Genomic DNA, 15845 nt, shown 5'->3' with positions numbered 1-15845 from the left:
TCCTATCTGTTTCATAATTGGTTTTAATACTACCAATTATGTAAGGACTCCATTACAGTGGAATATCCCATATCTTTTCTTACCCTGCTGCAACTGAGGAGTATTTTGAAATCAAGCAGGGCTGGATGAGGCAGAGAACAACAGCAGGGGGAAGTCATTCTAGATTCCAGAAGGTATGGATTCTACTCCAAATAACTGGGATTATAGTTGTTTTTTTCACCCTATACTTCTCTCTTTTTCTGGACTTTGCAAGAAAGTTTTCAAACTCCTAGGCAGACTTATCTATAGCTTAGATGCTACATAGGAAGCATATATAGGATGTCCAGTGTTTTAGAGAGACAACATAACAGCTATATCAAAGTGCATCAGACCAAAAAAAAGGTATAATAATTAAATGTGTAACATACTCATACACCTATATCATTATTTTCACACAAAATTGTGAAAAAATAGATGTTCATTTGAAATATATATATATTTCAAAAAAACATCTATTCATTTATATATAAATATAAATAAATACTTATATATACATATAAGTATATATGTATATATAAGTATATCCGTCCAGAGGGAAGTATATACATATATATGTATATGTAAAATAGATGTTCATTTGAAATATATATATAAAATTTCAAATAACATCAATTCATATATATATACACATATATATATAAATGAACATATATATATATTCATATATACATAAGTATATCCTGTCCAGAGGGAAGGATAATGACCAGAAAGTTCCCAATAAAGCTGAAGATTGGGAACTGAGCTGAGAGAGAAGAGTGATAAGTGCACATCACCTCTGCTGAGGCAAGTTGTGATTGCATTGAGGGAAATTTCAGCTGAGACTTCAACCCAAAGTCACTGATTCACTAAGATTGGACAGAGACCAGCTGAATACAAGACAGAGTCACCTAGCCCCACCACATCAAGCAGGTCCCCAGAGTCATAGGCTGTAGTACTGTATGGTTCCTTTGCAAAGCTGTAGAGGAAAAGCTCCAGTCACCAGTCCAACATCTTTGGCAAAGGGCTGGTTAATCACTACTCAAGGAGCCCCCAGTTTGATTTCGCCTTGCTCATCCAGCCAAATGGTGACAAAAAATCATGGGGGTGAATCAGCAGAAAAACTATGGCAACATGAATAATCAGAGTAGATAAACTCCCCTAAGGAACAACAAAACAGACATACCAGAAGATCCCATTCATAAACAAATGGGTGAGATGTCAGAAATTGAGTTTAGAATTTAGATGGAAAAATAAGATTAAAAGAATTGAAGTAAAGTTGGAATTTGAAATTCTAGGAATAATTCAAAAGTTGTCTCAATAATTCAATGAATTCAAAGACAAAATCACCAAAGATTTTGATACATTGTGAAAAGATTTGCAGCCCTCCAAGATATGAGAAATACCATTGAATCCCTTAGTAACAGTATGGAGCAGGCAGAAGAAAGAATTTCTGACACTGAAGACAAAGCTTTTGAACACTCCCAAATGCTCAGAGAGGAAGAGAAGTGGAGAGCAAAAATGGATCATTCTCTCACAGAGCTGTGGGATAATTTCAAGAAAGCTAATATTTGCCTCATAGGAAAGGGAACAAGGTTGCCAAGAGATAATCAAGGAGAACTTCCCACAAAGCAAGAGATTCTGAAATTCAGATAGCAGTGTTTCAGAAATACAGTATGACTTGATCCAAATAAAGCATCTCCCAGATACATTATACTTGAATTTGCATAATTTAATAGGTGGGAGAAAATTCTGCAAGCAGCCATAGGTAAGAAAACCATAACCTACAAGGGGGAAGAATAGTAGAATGACTGCAGATCTTTCTGCTGAACTTTTCAAGCCGGAAGAAGATGGTCATCAACCTTTACCCTCCTAAAACAAAACAATTTTCTTTTTATTTATTTATTTATTTATTTGTTATTAAATCATAACTGTGTACATTGATATGATTATGGGGCATCATACACTCGCTTCATAAACCATTTGACACATTTTTATCACAGTGGTTAACATAGCCTTTCCGGCGTTATCTCAGTTACTGTGCCAAAACATTTACATTCTACATTTACCAAGTTTCACAAATACCCCTGTAATATGCACCACAGGTGTGATCCCACCGATCCCCCTCCCTCTACCCCCCCTCCCTTTCCCACTTCCCCCTATTGTTAAGTTGTAGCTGGGTTATAGCTTTCATGTGAGAGTCCCAAATTAGTTTCATAGTAGGGCTGTGTACATTGGGTACTTTTTCTTCCATTCTTGGGATACTTTACTAAGAAGAATATGTTCCAGCTCCATCCATGTAAACATGAAAGAGGTAAAGTCTCCATCTTTCTTTAAGGCTGCATAGTATTCCATGGTATACATATACCACAATTTATTAATCCATTCGTGGATCGATGGGCACTTGGGCTTTTTCCATGACTTAGCTATTATGAATTGGGCTGCAATAAACATTCTGGTACAAATATCTTTGTTATGTTGTGATTTTTGGTCTTCTGGGTATATGCCCAGCAGAGGAATTACAGGATTGAATGGCAGATCTATTTTTAGATCTCTGAGTGTTCTCCATATATCTTTCCAAAAGGAATGTATTAATTTGCATTCCCACCAGCAGTGCAGAAGTGTTCCCTTTTCTCCGCATCCACGCCAACATCTCTGGTCTTGAGATTTTGTGATATAGGCTAGTCTCATTGGAGTTAGATGATATCTCAAAGTAGTTTTGATTTGCATTTCTCTGATGATTAAAGATGATGAGCATTTTTTCATATGTCTGAAGGCCTCGTGCCTGTCTTCTTCAGAGAAGTTTCTCTTCAAATCCCTTGCCCAGCCTGCGATGGGATCCCTTGTTTTTTTCTTGCTGATGCGTTTGAGTTCTCTGTGGATTCTGGTTATTAAACCTTTGTCAGAGATATACCCTGCAAATATCTTCTCCCATTCTGAGGGCAAGACAGAACCACTTTGCTCCACCACACAACAAACAAAACAATTTTCAACACAGAATCCTGTATTCAGCTAAACTGAGTTTCATTTATGATGGAGAAATTAAATACTTTTAAGACAGTCACATGTTGAAGAAATTTGCCATAACTAAACCAGCTCTCCAAGATATTCTCAGACCTATCCTCCACAATGACCAGCACAATGCCATACCACCAAAGTAAACTCACTCAGAAACTTGATCAAATTCTAGTTTCCACAGTGCTGAAAGAATTAAAAATGTACACTGGAATATTGAAAACCTCAATACTCAAATAATACTAGGTTTATCAATATTCTTAATTAATGTGAATGGCTTAAATGGTCCTCTAAAGAGACATAGGTTGTCCTCTAAAGAGACATAAAAACTCAGGCCGTATATCTCCTGCATACAATAACTTATCTTACCTTAAAAGATAAATAGCCTTAGGGTGAAGGAATGGTCATTTATAATTCAGGCAAACGGAAATCAGAAAAAAGGTGTTGCAATACTATCCACAGATACAATAGGCTTTAAACCAACCAAAGTAAGGAAAGATAAGGATGGTCACTTCATATTTGTTAAGGGCAACACTCAACATGATGAGATTTCAATTATTAACATTTATGCACCCAACCAGAATGTGCCTCAATTTTTAAGAGACTCTAATAGACATGAGAAACTTGATTTCCTCCAGCACCTAATAATCGGAGGTTTTAACACTCTTTTGACTGTGTTGGTTAGATCCTCCAATAAGAAACTAAGCAAAGAAATTTTACACTTAAAATTAACTAACAGTTGGATTTAACAGACATCTACAGACCATTTCATCCTAACAAAACTGATTCCACATTCTTCTCATCAGCCCATGGAACATCCTCCAAAATTGATCACATCTTAGGTCGCAAGACTAACCTCAGCAAATTTAAAAGAATATAAATTATTCCTTGCATCTTCTAGGACCATCATGGAATAAAAGTTGAACTTAGTAACAGGAATTTGCATACTCACTGAAAGACATGGAAACTAAATAATCTTACGCTGAATGAGATTAATAAAGAAATTACCAAATTTTTGGAACAAAGCGAAAATGAAGACATGAATTACCAGAACCTGTGGTATACTGCGAAGGCAGTCTTAAGAGGGAAATTTATAGCATTGCAAGCCTTCCTTAAGAAAATGGAATAGAGAAAGTCAACAACTTAATGGGACCTCTCAGGCAACTGGAAAAGGAAGAAGATTCTAACCTCAAAACCAGCAGAAGCAAAGAAATAACCAAATTTAGAGCAGAATTAAGTGAAATTGGAAACAATGAAATATACAACAGATCAATTAATCAAAAAGCTGGTTTCTTGAAAAGGTTAATAAAATAGATAAACCTGGTGGCACCTGTGGCTCAAAGGAGTGTGGTGCCGACCCCATGTGCTGTATGTGGCAGGTTCAAACACAGCCCCAGCCAAAAACTGCAAAAAAAAAAAAAAAAAGATAAAGATAAAACTTTGGCTAACCTAATCAGAAAAAAAAAGAGTAATTTCATCAATCAGAAATGACAGAGACAAAATAACAACTGACTCCTCAGAAATTCAAAAAAAATTCTTTTTTTTTTTTTTTTTTGTAGAGACAGAGTCTCACTTTATAGCCCTCAATAGAGTACCGTGGCCTCACACAGCTCACAGCAACCTCCAACTCCTGGGCTGAAGCGATTCTCTTGCCTCAGCCTCCCAAGTAGCTGGGACTACAGGCTCAAAAAAAATTCTTAATGAATATTAGAGAAAACTCTATTCTCAGAAATATGAATGTCTGAGGGAAATAGACCAATACTTGGAAGCACTTGCAAAGCTGTAGGGGAAAAGCTGCAGTTACCAGTCCCAGCTGTTTGGCAAAGGGCTGGTTAATCATTACTCCAGGAGTACCCAATCCGATTTCACCTTACCTGCTCAGAAGCATGCCACCTTCCTAGACTTAGCCAGAAAGAAGTGCAATGTTGAACATACCTATATCAAGTTTTGAAATACTACACGAAATCTCCCCAAAAGGAAAAGTCTGGGACCAGATGTCTTCACATCAGAATTCTACCAAACCTTTAAAGAGGAACTAGTACCTATATTACTTAACTTTTTCCAAAACATAGAAAAAGAAGGAATACTTCACAACACATTCTATGAAGCAAATATCACTCTGATCCCCAAACCAGGAAAAGACCCAACAAGAAAAGAAAATTATGGACCAATATGTCTAATGATTATTGATGCAAAAATTTTCAATAAGATCCTAGCAAACAGAATCCAGCAACACATCAAACAAATTATACACCATGACCAGGTGGGTTTTATTCCAGGGTCTCAAGTTGGTTCAATATACATAAATCTATAAATGTAATACATCACATAAAGAACATAAAAAAAGACCATATGATTTTCTCAATTGATGCAGAGAAAGATTTTGACAATATCCAGCATCCTTTTATGATCAGAACACTTAATAAAAAATAGGTATAGAAGGGACATTTCTTAAACTGATAGAGGCCATCTACAACAAACCCATAGCCAATATTATTTTGAATGGAGTAAAATTGATAACATTTCCACTCATATCAGGAACCAGACAAGGTTGCCCATTGTTTGCACTGCTTTTTAACATTGCAATGGAAGTCCTAACCATTTCCATCAGGGAAGAGAAAGCGAACAAGGGTATCCATACAGGATCAGAGGATATCAAACTTTCACTCCTCACAGCTGATATGTTTGTATACATGAAAACCCCAGGGAATCAACTACAAAACTCTTAGCAGTGATCAAGAAATACAGTAGCATCTCAGGACACATGATCAATACTCACAAATCATTAGCTTTTTTATATACTAATAATAGTCAAGCCAAAAAAACAGTCAAGGACTCTATTCCTTTTACCATAGTGCCAAAAAAAATGAAATATGTTGGAGCGTACCTAACAAATGTGGAAGATCTATATAAAGAGAACTGTGAAACTCTGAGAAAAGAAATAGCTGAATATGTTAACAAATGGAAAATCATACCATGCTCATGAATGGGAAGAATCAACATTGTCAAAATGTCTATACTACCAAAAGCAATCTACAGATTTAATGCAATCCCTATTAAAGCACCTCTGTCATACTTTAAAGATGTGGAAAAATTAGTACTTCATTTTATATAGAAACAGAAAAAACCTTGAATAGTGAAGACATTACTTAGAAATAAAAACAAATCAGGAGGAATCACACTACCAGACTTCAGACTATACTATAAATCTATAGTGGTCGAAACAGCATGGTACTGGCACAAAAATAGAGAGGCAGATGTATTGAACAGAATTGAGAATCAAGAGATGAGCCCAGATACTTATCATCATTTGATCTTTGATAAAGCTATCAAAAATATAAATTGGGGGAAAGATTGCCTATTTAACAAATGGTGCTGGGTGAACTCGCTGAAAACCTGTAGAAGACTGAAACTGGACCCGCACCTTTCATCTCTAACAAAAATTGACTCTCCCTTGATAAAAGACTTAAATTTAAGATATTAAACTATAAGGATTATTGGAGAGTGTTCAGGGGAAATGATTGAAGAAATGGGCCTAGGAGAACACTTTATGAGAAGGATCCCTGGGGCAATTGAAGTAGTTCCAAAAATACATTACTGGGATCTGATCAAATTAAAAAGGTTATGCACTGCCAAGAACATAGGAAGTAAAGCAAGTAGACAGCCCTCAGAATGGGAGAGTATATTTGCATGTTATGTTTCTGATAAAGGTTTGATAACTAGAACCCACAGACAACTCAAACTTATTAATAACAAGAACAAGTAATCCCATTTCATTGTGGGCAAGAGACATGAACAGAAGCTTTTCTGAAGAAGACAGGCACATGGTATACAAACATATGAAAAAATGCTCATCATCTTTAATCATCAGAGAAATGCAAATCAAAACCACTTTGAGATATCATCTAACTCCAGTAAGAGTAGCTCACATCACAAAATCCAAAAACTACAGATGTTGGCGTGGATGTGGAGAAAAGGGAACACTCTGCACTGCTGGTAGGAATGTAAGCTAATACGTTCCTTTTGGATAGACGTTTGGAGAACACTCAGGGACCTAAAAGTAGATCTGTCATTTGACCCTGCAATTGCTCTACTAGATATATATCCAAAAGACCAAAAACCACTTTATAGCAAATATATTTGCACCATATTGTTCCTTGCAGCTCAATTCATAATTGCCAAGTCCTGGAAGAATCCAAAGTACCCATCGACCCATAAATGAATTCATAAATTGTGATATTTTTATACCATGCAGCCTTAAAGAATGGAGACTTTACCTCTTTTATGTTTACATGGATGGAGCTGGAAAACATTCTTCTTGGTAAAGTACCTCAGAATGGAAGAAAAAGTATCCAATGTCCTCAGTACTTTTATTAAACCAATCTATAATTACTCACACTTTCTTATGAAAGATAGATCACAACTCTAGCTCAGGATGAAGGAGAGAATTAGAGGTGAATGAGAGGGGAGAGAGGTTGTTTGATTGAGGGACCACACCTATGGAGCATATTGCAAGGGTAGAAGTCAAATCTACCAAGTACAGAACATAAATGTCTTAACACAATTATTAAGTAAATGAGGTGATAGTTATATTAATTACTTTGATGTAAGCATTTCAAATTGTATAAAAAAAGATCAACACACTTTACCCCACAAATGCATAAACGTGTTTATGATCTATGTGTAAATGACTTAATAAAAGGAAAAAAAATAAACTAAATATGAAAAGACCTAGTTAGTAGAGTTCATCAATAGTAGTTTATGATATAACTAATTAAATGCTATGTTGCTATGTTTGAGAAAAATAAAGCATCACAAGAATGGAGAAGCATGAATCCTATGTACTCAATTTTGATATGAGGACAATTAATGACAATTAAGGTTATGGGGGGAAGCAGAAAGAGGGACGGAGGGAGGGGGGTGGGACCTTGGTGTGTGTCACACTTTATGGGGGCAAGACATGATTGCAAGAGGGACTTTACCTAACAATTGCAATCAGTGTAACCTGGCTTATTGTACCCTCAATGAATCCTCAACAATAAAAGAAAAAGAAAAAAAAGAAAAAAAAAGAAACAGAAATTCCTTTAATGCAGCAATTTATTTTAACTCTTATTACAACTCTTTAGTGAATATTTAAATTTTAAGCCTATATTATTATATCTTTTTAAGATGCATAAATGTAAGAATTAAAGGAATAACATATTTATAAAAGGGATAATCAAATAGAAATTTCCTATATTTAATAAAAAAGTACAGTGACATGCTTCTTTCTGACCCTTGATACTGACAATAGAATTTATTTTTATTTTTATTTCTTCTACTTTGTTTTCCAATAATCTGCTATATTTCTTTTTCTGAATTACCTATAACCCATTTAAAACATTATTTTATGTAAGTAGCAACAGAAAATAAAGTTAAATGTAAAGTTCATTTTGACTTGTATCACTGTGCACCCACATTATATAGAATTTTGGTGTTTTTCCAGTGTCATATCATCAATCTTCTCAACAAAAACATTTTAGCTTTGATATCTGGGATTTTATTTACTAGAGGTAGCAGATTTTTAAATTTGTGGGGACTGTTTTCAGATCCCACACAATGTTCACTTACTTTGTACCTACAGACTGCTTCTGGTAGATCAGCTTTTGGTCAATCATGTTCATCGCATCCATAATTATCTCACCTATCCATGTCTAATATGTTCATCATTTATATACACTTCAAAGTGTACTGGATATCATAATAAGTTAAATCTTTCTTAAGGAATGTGGTATTTAAGTACAGAGGTGATTTGGATTTGTGAAATGTAAGTTGAATTTCAAATAAATTGCATTTTTAATTTATTTAACCTGCTTGCCCTTTCTCTGGGGGGAGATTTTGAGTTCTGAAGCAGTCTTATTTTCAAATATGAGTCATTTTCTCTTGTATGAGTTATTGTAACCTACACATAACATGGGACTACTTAGGTGCAGTAAATTCATACTTCTCTAAGATCCTTGTGGCCTCTTCACAGATCATCAAACTGTTTTGAAGCATCATCATTGAAATTTATGTTTTTCTATAAGTCTTTTTTTCTATTGTCATCCTCAACATGCTTCAAAATTAGAGAAGTACATCCTGATTGCCTCACATTTAAAAAATAAGATTTTATGGCAGGCCAATATTTGAACTATTTTTATAGCTGACAGCAACAATACCTTTCTTGTACATGTACATGTCTAAGGAAGCCATCTCTTTCCATTATATAAAATAAAAATTCCATTAAGTGCCTCTTTACATTTTTAATAAACCAAAAGTGACCAAAAGCTTTCATTATAAAAGCCTCTATATCACAGGCAAGGGTATCCATACCCTGTTTAGTGTAGTGTGCAAGACCTCCAGAACATTTGGCAGGTGAGATCTTTTCCTTTCCTTTGGTAACAGAGTGAGTGGAAGCTGCAAAAATGTCCATTTCTAATGTCTGCTAAATAGGTATGTAAATGAGCAAAGTCACTTTGTATTTGTTCAAGATAGCAAAAATGTTTTGTTTTATGCTTTCTACAGTTTTTAATGAAATTTTCATAGAAATTAAGGAAGTATTCAAAACTCAATTTTGAACTCAAATTATCTAAAAGCTAAGAGGTATATTTTGCTACTATATTCACTTGATAAGCTCTAACATGAATCATTCTGCAAGGTAAAGGGACTTTTTTTTTTTACATAGAACATTTTTGTTTTAATCTGTGAATTGTAAAATGTAACCACTTAGTGTCTTACATCAATCAAGGTTTCGTATAGCAGTCAGTGAACAATGTGATAGTACATGTTTATTTCTGATGTGTAGCTAAGCTAACTTAACCTGTAGCTATTCTCTCTAGAATATGTCTTCTCATTTTTGAAATATATGAAGTCAGTAAATGTGAAATTCCCAATTTTGAATCAAATATTTAGTTTATTATATTTCAAACAAGAAGCAGTACAGGTAGTTAAGGTATGGTGTGTAAGCTATACACACGGTTTTGCTATTTTAATGGTAACTTATTCATGTCAACAATGGAGAAACCTAGAGAGTGAGTGGAAATGAAATTTTGAAAGGCATTTTTCACAGCTTGAGTATTTTTCCTCGTGAGAAGTGGTAGTCATTTCGTGCAAGCTCTGGTGAGTAAGGTGGATGACAGACAGTTTTCAAGTCCAGCTGGAAACTGTAGTTTGAGTAGCATTGAGCAGCATTGTTTGTGTGCGTGTGGTTGAGAATTTTCTTGCAAGAGGCTGGCCTGCCTCTATTGAACAATCTTGGCAGCTTACTTGTAAACATTGTTATTATTTCATCCAGCTTTTGCAGTAGACCGTTGCTGTAATTGATCGACCAGGTTTCATGAAGCCATAGTGATGTAAGTGCTGCCACCACCAAACAGACACCATGAGCTTTTTTTGATGAATATTCAGTTTTGGACTGTGTTTTGGCACTTCATCTGTATCCAACCATCTTGCTGAACTCTTGACATTGTTAAAAATAATCCACTTTTCATCACACATAACAATACAGTGTAGAAATGGTCCACCTTCATGTTGTGACAGCAAAGAAAGGCAACCTTTGAAACAATATCTTTCTGACACTTATTTAATTCATGTAGCATCCATCTATCCAGCTTTTTTACCTTGCCAATTTATTTCAAGGGTTCCATTAATGTTGAAATATTAATGTCAAATCTTGCTGCTAATGCATAGGTTTGTGATTTGTGATTGTGTAGTGGACTTTCTTCCACTCCAACTTTCAGTTCATCATTACCCACCTGGATCTCAGTTTGCCCATGTGGCTCATTTTCAGGATTAAAATCACCAGAATGGAACTTCTCAAACCATCAAGGTATTATGTATTTTTTAGTCACATCCTTCTCAAACACTCACTTGATATTTTGAGCTATGTGGCTCCATGGATTCCATGTCATACTTATATTCAAAAATTACACAATTTCTTTTATTGGTTGGGATTGAGGGTGCAAAGACTTAGGTTATAATGATTGTTAGATAAAGTCCTTCTTGTAATTGTGTCCCGCCTCCAAGAGGTGTGCAATTACACAACATTTTTTCTTTTTTAGAGACAGAGCCTAACTTTATCACCCTTGGTAGAGTGCTATGGCATCACAGCTCACAGCATCCTCCAACTCCTGGGTTTAGGTGATTCTCTTGCCTCAGCCTCCTGAATAGCTGGGACTACAGGCACCTACCACAGGGCCCAGCTATTTTTTTTTTGTTGTTGTTGCAGTTTGGCTAGGGCTGGGTTTGAACCCACCACCCTCGGTATATGGAACCGACGCCCTACTCACTGAGCCACAGGCACCGCCCAATTACACAACATTTTTACATATTCATTTTTTTTTTTTTACAAAAATTGCTCTAAAAAAATGAAAGATAATTACAAGCCAGAACATGTGTTTGTAAGAATGAGGATGTATATTTACAATAAACTGCCAAGAAGTATCAAAGTTAAACATCAGAAGTATCAACTGTACAATTTAGTGCTTAAATAAATCAGACATTTCATACTTAATAACCGAGATAGGTTGAGAATTTTCAATTAACATGCACTTCTTTAATCCATCTCTCATCTTTTCCATTTTATCAGAAATAGTCAGGAGGACCCAAACTACATATTCACCATTTTGCTTAGAAATCTCCTCAGTGAATTATAGAATTTCTGGACTTTTAAATTCTATAACCGACAAAATGTTAGAATAAAATTTAGCCAAGTATTTTCAACTGTATAACAGAGATTGTCTTTTCTTCATTGTCTCTGTGTTTCTAAGATATCACAAGAAACACCTCTAATCTTCACATCTTCACATCTCTACCAAAATTCTACTCACTACTATGTACTCTATAAAGATGTAAACTTTCTCTTTTTTTTTCTGAGTACTCACCAGAATCCCATTTAACATCCATGTTTCTATCAACAGTCTCTTCATCACAACCTAGGAATCTTCCAGCATGCACCTTAAAACTATTTCAACCTCTACCTCACTTCTTGGCACCAAAATCTGTATTAGTTATGGTTCTCCAGAGAAACAGAACTAATAAGATATATCTGTATATCTACATCTATATCATCTATCTACATATCTATCTATATATCTATTATTTATTATAAATCATCGTGGTGGAAAGGTAAGAACTCATGAAACATCAGTAAACAACTAGTAACAACCCATTTTATACATTAGTTGGTGTTTTTATTTTTATGCTTATATGTGAATGGAATGTTTACTGTTTGAGGATAATATTGATAATAATATTCTCTCCATATTTTTATTTGATTAATAAAATCTCAGATATAATTTATAATTGATATTTTTGATTCTAGGTAAGAGTCTTTTGGAGGGAAGACATGCCACTACTCAAAATCAGAAGTTGCAACTCATTCTTTACATTTCTCTACCTGTGCTTATTATTATTATCGCTGTTTTAATAAAACAGAAAAAAATAAGAGAGCTCTGCTACAGAGAGGAAAGTGAAAGTGAAAGGTATATCTATATCTATATCTATACACATCTATATTTGCATATAGAAACATGTATTTACTCTTATTGAATTAAGAAATGAAAAAGTATTCATGTTTCATCCAAAATAGCCTGAAAGTATAGGAAAGGCAATATAACAAGAGGTCCTGGGACACATTTAAAACTGGTTTGACATCCTTTATTTTTTCTTTTTTTTTAACTTTATATTTATTTCTTAATCTCTTTTAAAATGTAACACTTGTACACGGAAGGATACAAAGAACATAAATATGTTAGAAAGAATAATAAAGCTAATGTCTGTGAATCCATCATGCAACACCAGATGAGAATATAGTGACATTTTTTGTTTTGTTTTGATGATGTTTCTATTTTTACTCCTTATTGTAATCATTCATTTTACCATCAGTCTCAAGGTAGGAGAAGGCATGGATCCCAAAGGTATTTTGGAGGTTTATTTAGCTTATTAGTTCACTGAACTTGTCAAAATAGTCGTATTGTCCATAAATTTCATGAAATTAGGTCACACTGTATTTTCAGGGAACTTTTAAAAAACAAATTTATTAGATACAGAGTCTCAGTTTAGTGGCAAATTTCTTTATTAGAAAAACTTTCTCAAATAAAGACAGTATCTACAAACCTTCTTCCACAATATTTATTCTCCTAAATATTGGTATTGCTGTTTAGCAAAGTCATTTTTTGGCTAGAGATTACATGTAGTTAATAATACCAGCATAAAGAAACAGAAGATACCTGGGTAATAGGAAAAAAAAAAAAAACACATTTAGTCTGAAGAAAATTTGTTTTTTTAGGTTACAAATCTTGCATATAAAAGTGTAATATCTTGAGCAAGTGATTTAACATATATATTTCAAATTATTCTCTAAATTCTTTAGAATGATATATAATAATAGTTTTTCAATATATTAAATCTTTTGGGTACATAAATTTATGAAATAAAATGACAATATTATCTGTCATAAGTTATACAAATATTTAAACATTATATTGATCCCTTATTTACAATTTACAGTATTTCATCACAGAAGTAATTGCAAATAGTCTAACCTTTCAAGAGTTGGTATGAAGAGAAAACATGAGTATGTTTTTTTTTTTTTTTTTTTTTTTTTTAGGAGGAGGAAGAAATCTAAATAACTGTATAGAAAACCAAATTTTTGATAGTGACTTTATAGTTTGGTTTAATTTGACCTGGGAAATTAGGGATATCATAGAAGAGGTACTATTTACAAATGTAAGCTTATAGAATCAATACTTCTGTGTAATGTGAGCATGGGGAAAGGAGAAGACAGTACCTGTCTTGTTTGTGTTGCTTTATGCTATTAAAAGGAGATACGTGTTTGTTTGAATCACAATGTTTCCTTGAAGATTATTTTTCATTCAGTCATTTAACTGTTCAAGATTCTAAATTTTTTTCACTTTAAAACAAATTTTGTCAATTTTTTAGCTCTGTGTCAGAAGAAAGCAACAGTAACAGTAATTTATCCCCCAGTGAAAGGTGAGTATAGAACAATGTGTTTATTCGTTTTGCATTTTATGTTTTTTAATTCTTCATTAAATCATAACTGCTCACCTTAATGCATTTATGAGGTATAATGTGCTGATTTGATATACAATGTGGAATGCTTACTTCTAACTGATTAACATAATCATCTACTCACTCATTTATTACAAGCCTTGGAGTTATTATTCAGTTCACTGCCTAATTCATTGGAAAGTGTAAGATTAAAGATCAGATTATGAAAGAATCAAACACATTTTATAAAGTTAGATATTCTTTATCTAATTATGTAAATTTTCTTTACCTAATTACAGAGTGTAAGAGGAGAAAATATTTCATTTGGCATCCAAGATTATATTTTACATACTTTCTTCATCCTTGAAATACAAAGTTATAGTATCATTATGATGATATATTAACAAATATAAAATAAGATAAATGTTTGAATTGAGGAAATTAGTACTTTTAAGAGAACCATTATTTAATATGGACAGTCACCATCCTAATTCTACTATTAAAGCTGCTTTAGGTTCTACAAAATGTTTCTGTTTTCTAGGCAAGACTGTACTTTGCTTCTTTTAATCACAATGTAATGCATATTCCAGAACATGGAATAACCGAAAGATTTTTCTTATTTTAATTTGTATAAAAAATATAGAAAAAGTTAATTTAATTTAAAAAACAGTGTATCAAATGAATAAAGAAAAGAGCAGAAACAAATTAAACAGGAAATAAACAATAAAATAAGCAAAAATAAAAGCTGATTCTTTGAAAAGAGCAATAAAATAAAAAGAGAAATGATACAAATCACCAATACACCATACACAAATGATACAAATACAATTAACTGGTATCATTTTTATTTTCTGGACATTAGCTTAACTTAACATTAATAAATTTAAATATTTAGATAAATTCAAAAAATGCATCTTTCCATCTTCTCAAAGTGGAATAGAGAAGAAAAGAAAATATAAATAAGCCTATATCCATTGAAGATCTTGGAGTTGTAATTTAGAATTGTCTCACAATATTGATAAGGGATGTGTATAATATATTTCATCCACTCTGATAGGAGATAATGCAAAGTCACATGGCAAAGAACATACTAGTCATATACTAGAATATTAGTGAGCAAATTGAGAACAATCTAAAATATTATATTCTCCAGATATTTAAGAAAGAAATAGAGCAGACCTTCCTGATCTACAGGGTGATACATTTGACAATTCTCTAGTGGATGTCTAAAATCACAAATAATATCAAATCCTACAAACACAATTGTACCAAGATATGTACAGCAAAGTTTAACTTATAATTAGACACAGTAATAGATTAACAATAATAAATAATAAAATAAAATAATCATTATAATATGCTGTGATAATAATTATGTGAATGTCGCCTCCTTCAAAATACTATTATATTTTTGCACTGTAGTTGACTGTAGGTAACCATGGAAAGCAAAACTGTGGATAAGGTAGAGCTATGGCAATTCCACCCATACACATACTTATGCAGAAAATATGAAAAATGGAAGCATTTCTCATATTGGTTTACAAGGCTAGCCTTAATAAAACTACTAGAAAGGAAAATTACAAGTCAATTTATAATTAGAGATGCAGCAATTCTAAACAAAACATTTCTAAATATGTCCAGTTAATATTGGAAAGATAATGTAGGGTGTCCATAAAGTTTGTGTACAACTTAAAATAGTTTGTAGTCATAGAAAAGAAGTGTGATCTAGAAATGAGAAATAGGTTTAAGATAGAATCCACTATATTAAGAGAAAAGGAGTAAAATCC

The 15845-nt window shown here is 33.3% G+C and overlaps 1 protein-coding gene across 1 annotated transcript in view; it reads left to right on the top strand.

Annotated features, from left to right (window-relative positions):
* The window catches only part of LOC128576585 (disintegrin and metalloproteinase domain-containing protein 5-like), a 222359-nt gene extending 207995 nt beyond the window's left edge, over positions 1-14364 (top strand). The window contains exons 19-21 of the mRNA XM_053578830.1: positions 12371-12530; positions 13990-14040; positions 14358-14364. Of these exons, the coding sequence (XP_053434805.1) occupies positions 12371-12530; positions 13990-14040; positions 14358-14364 (218 nt within the window). The remainder of the gene's footprint in view (positions 1-12370; positions 12531-13989; positions 14041-14357) is intronic.
* The last annotated feature ends 1481 nt before the right edge of the window (positions 14365-15845 follow it).

The sequence above is a fragment of the Nycticebus coucang genome, chromosome 24 (assembly GCF_027406575.1).
Source record: "Nycticebus coucang isolate mNycCou1 chromosome 24, mNycCou1.pri, whole genome shotgun sequence".
Classification (NCBI taxonomy): Eukaryota; Metazoa; Chordata; class Mammalia; order Primates; family Lorisidae; genus Nycticebus; species Nycticebus coucang.
The sequence above is the reverse complement of the archived record's forward strand: the minus strand, read 5'-3'. Positions and strand labels throughout refer to the sequence as shown.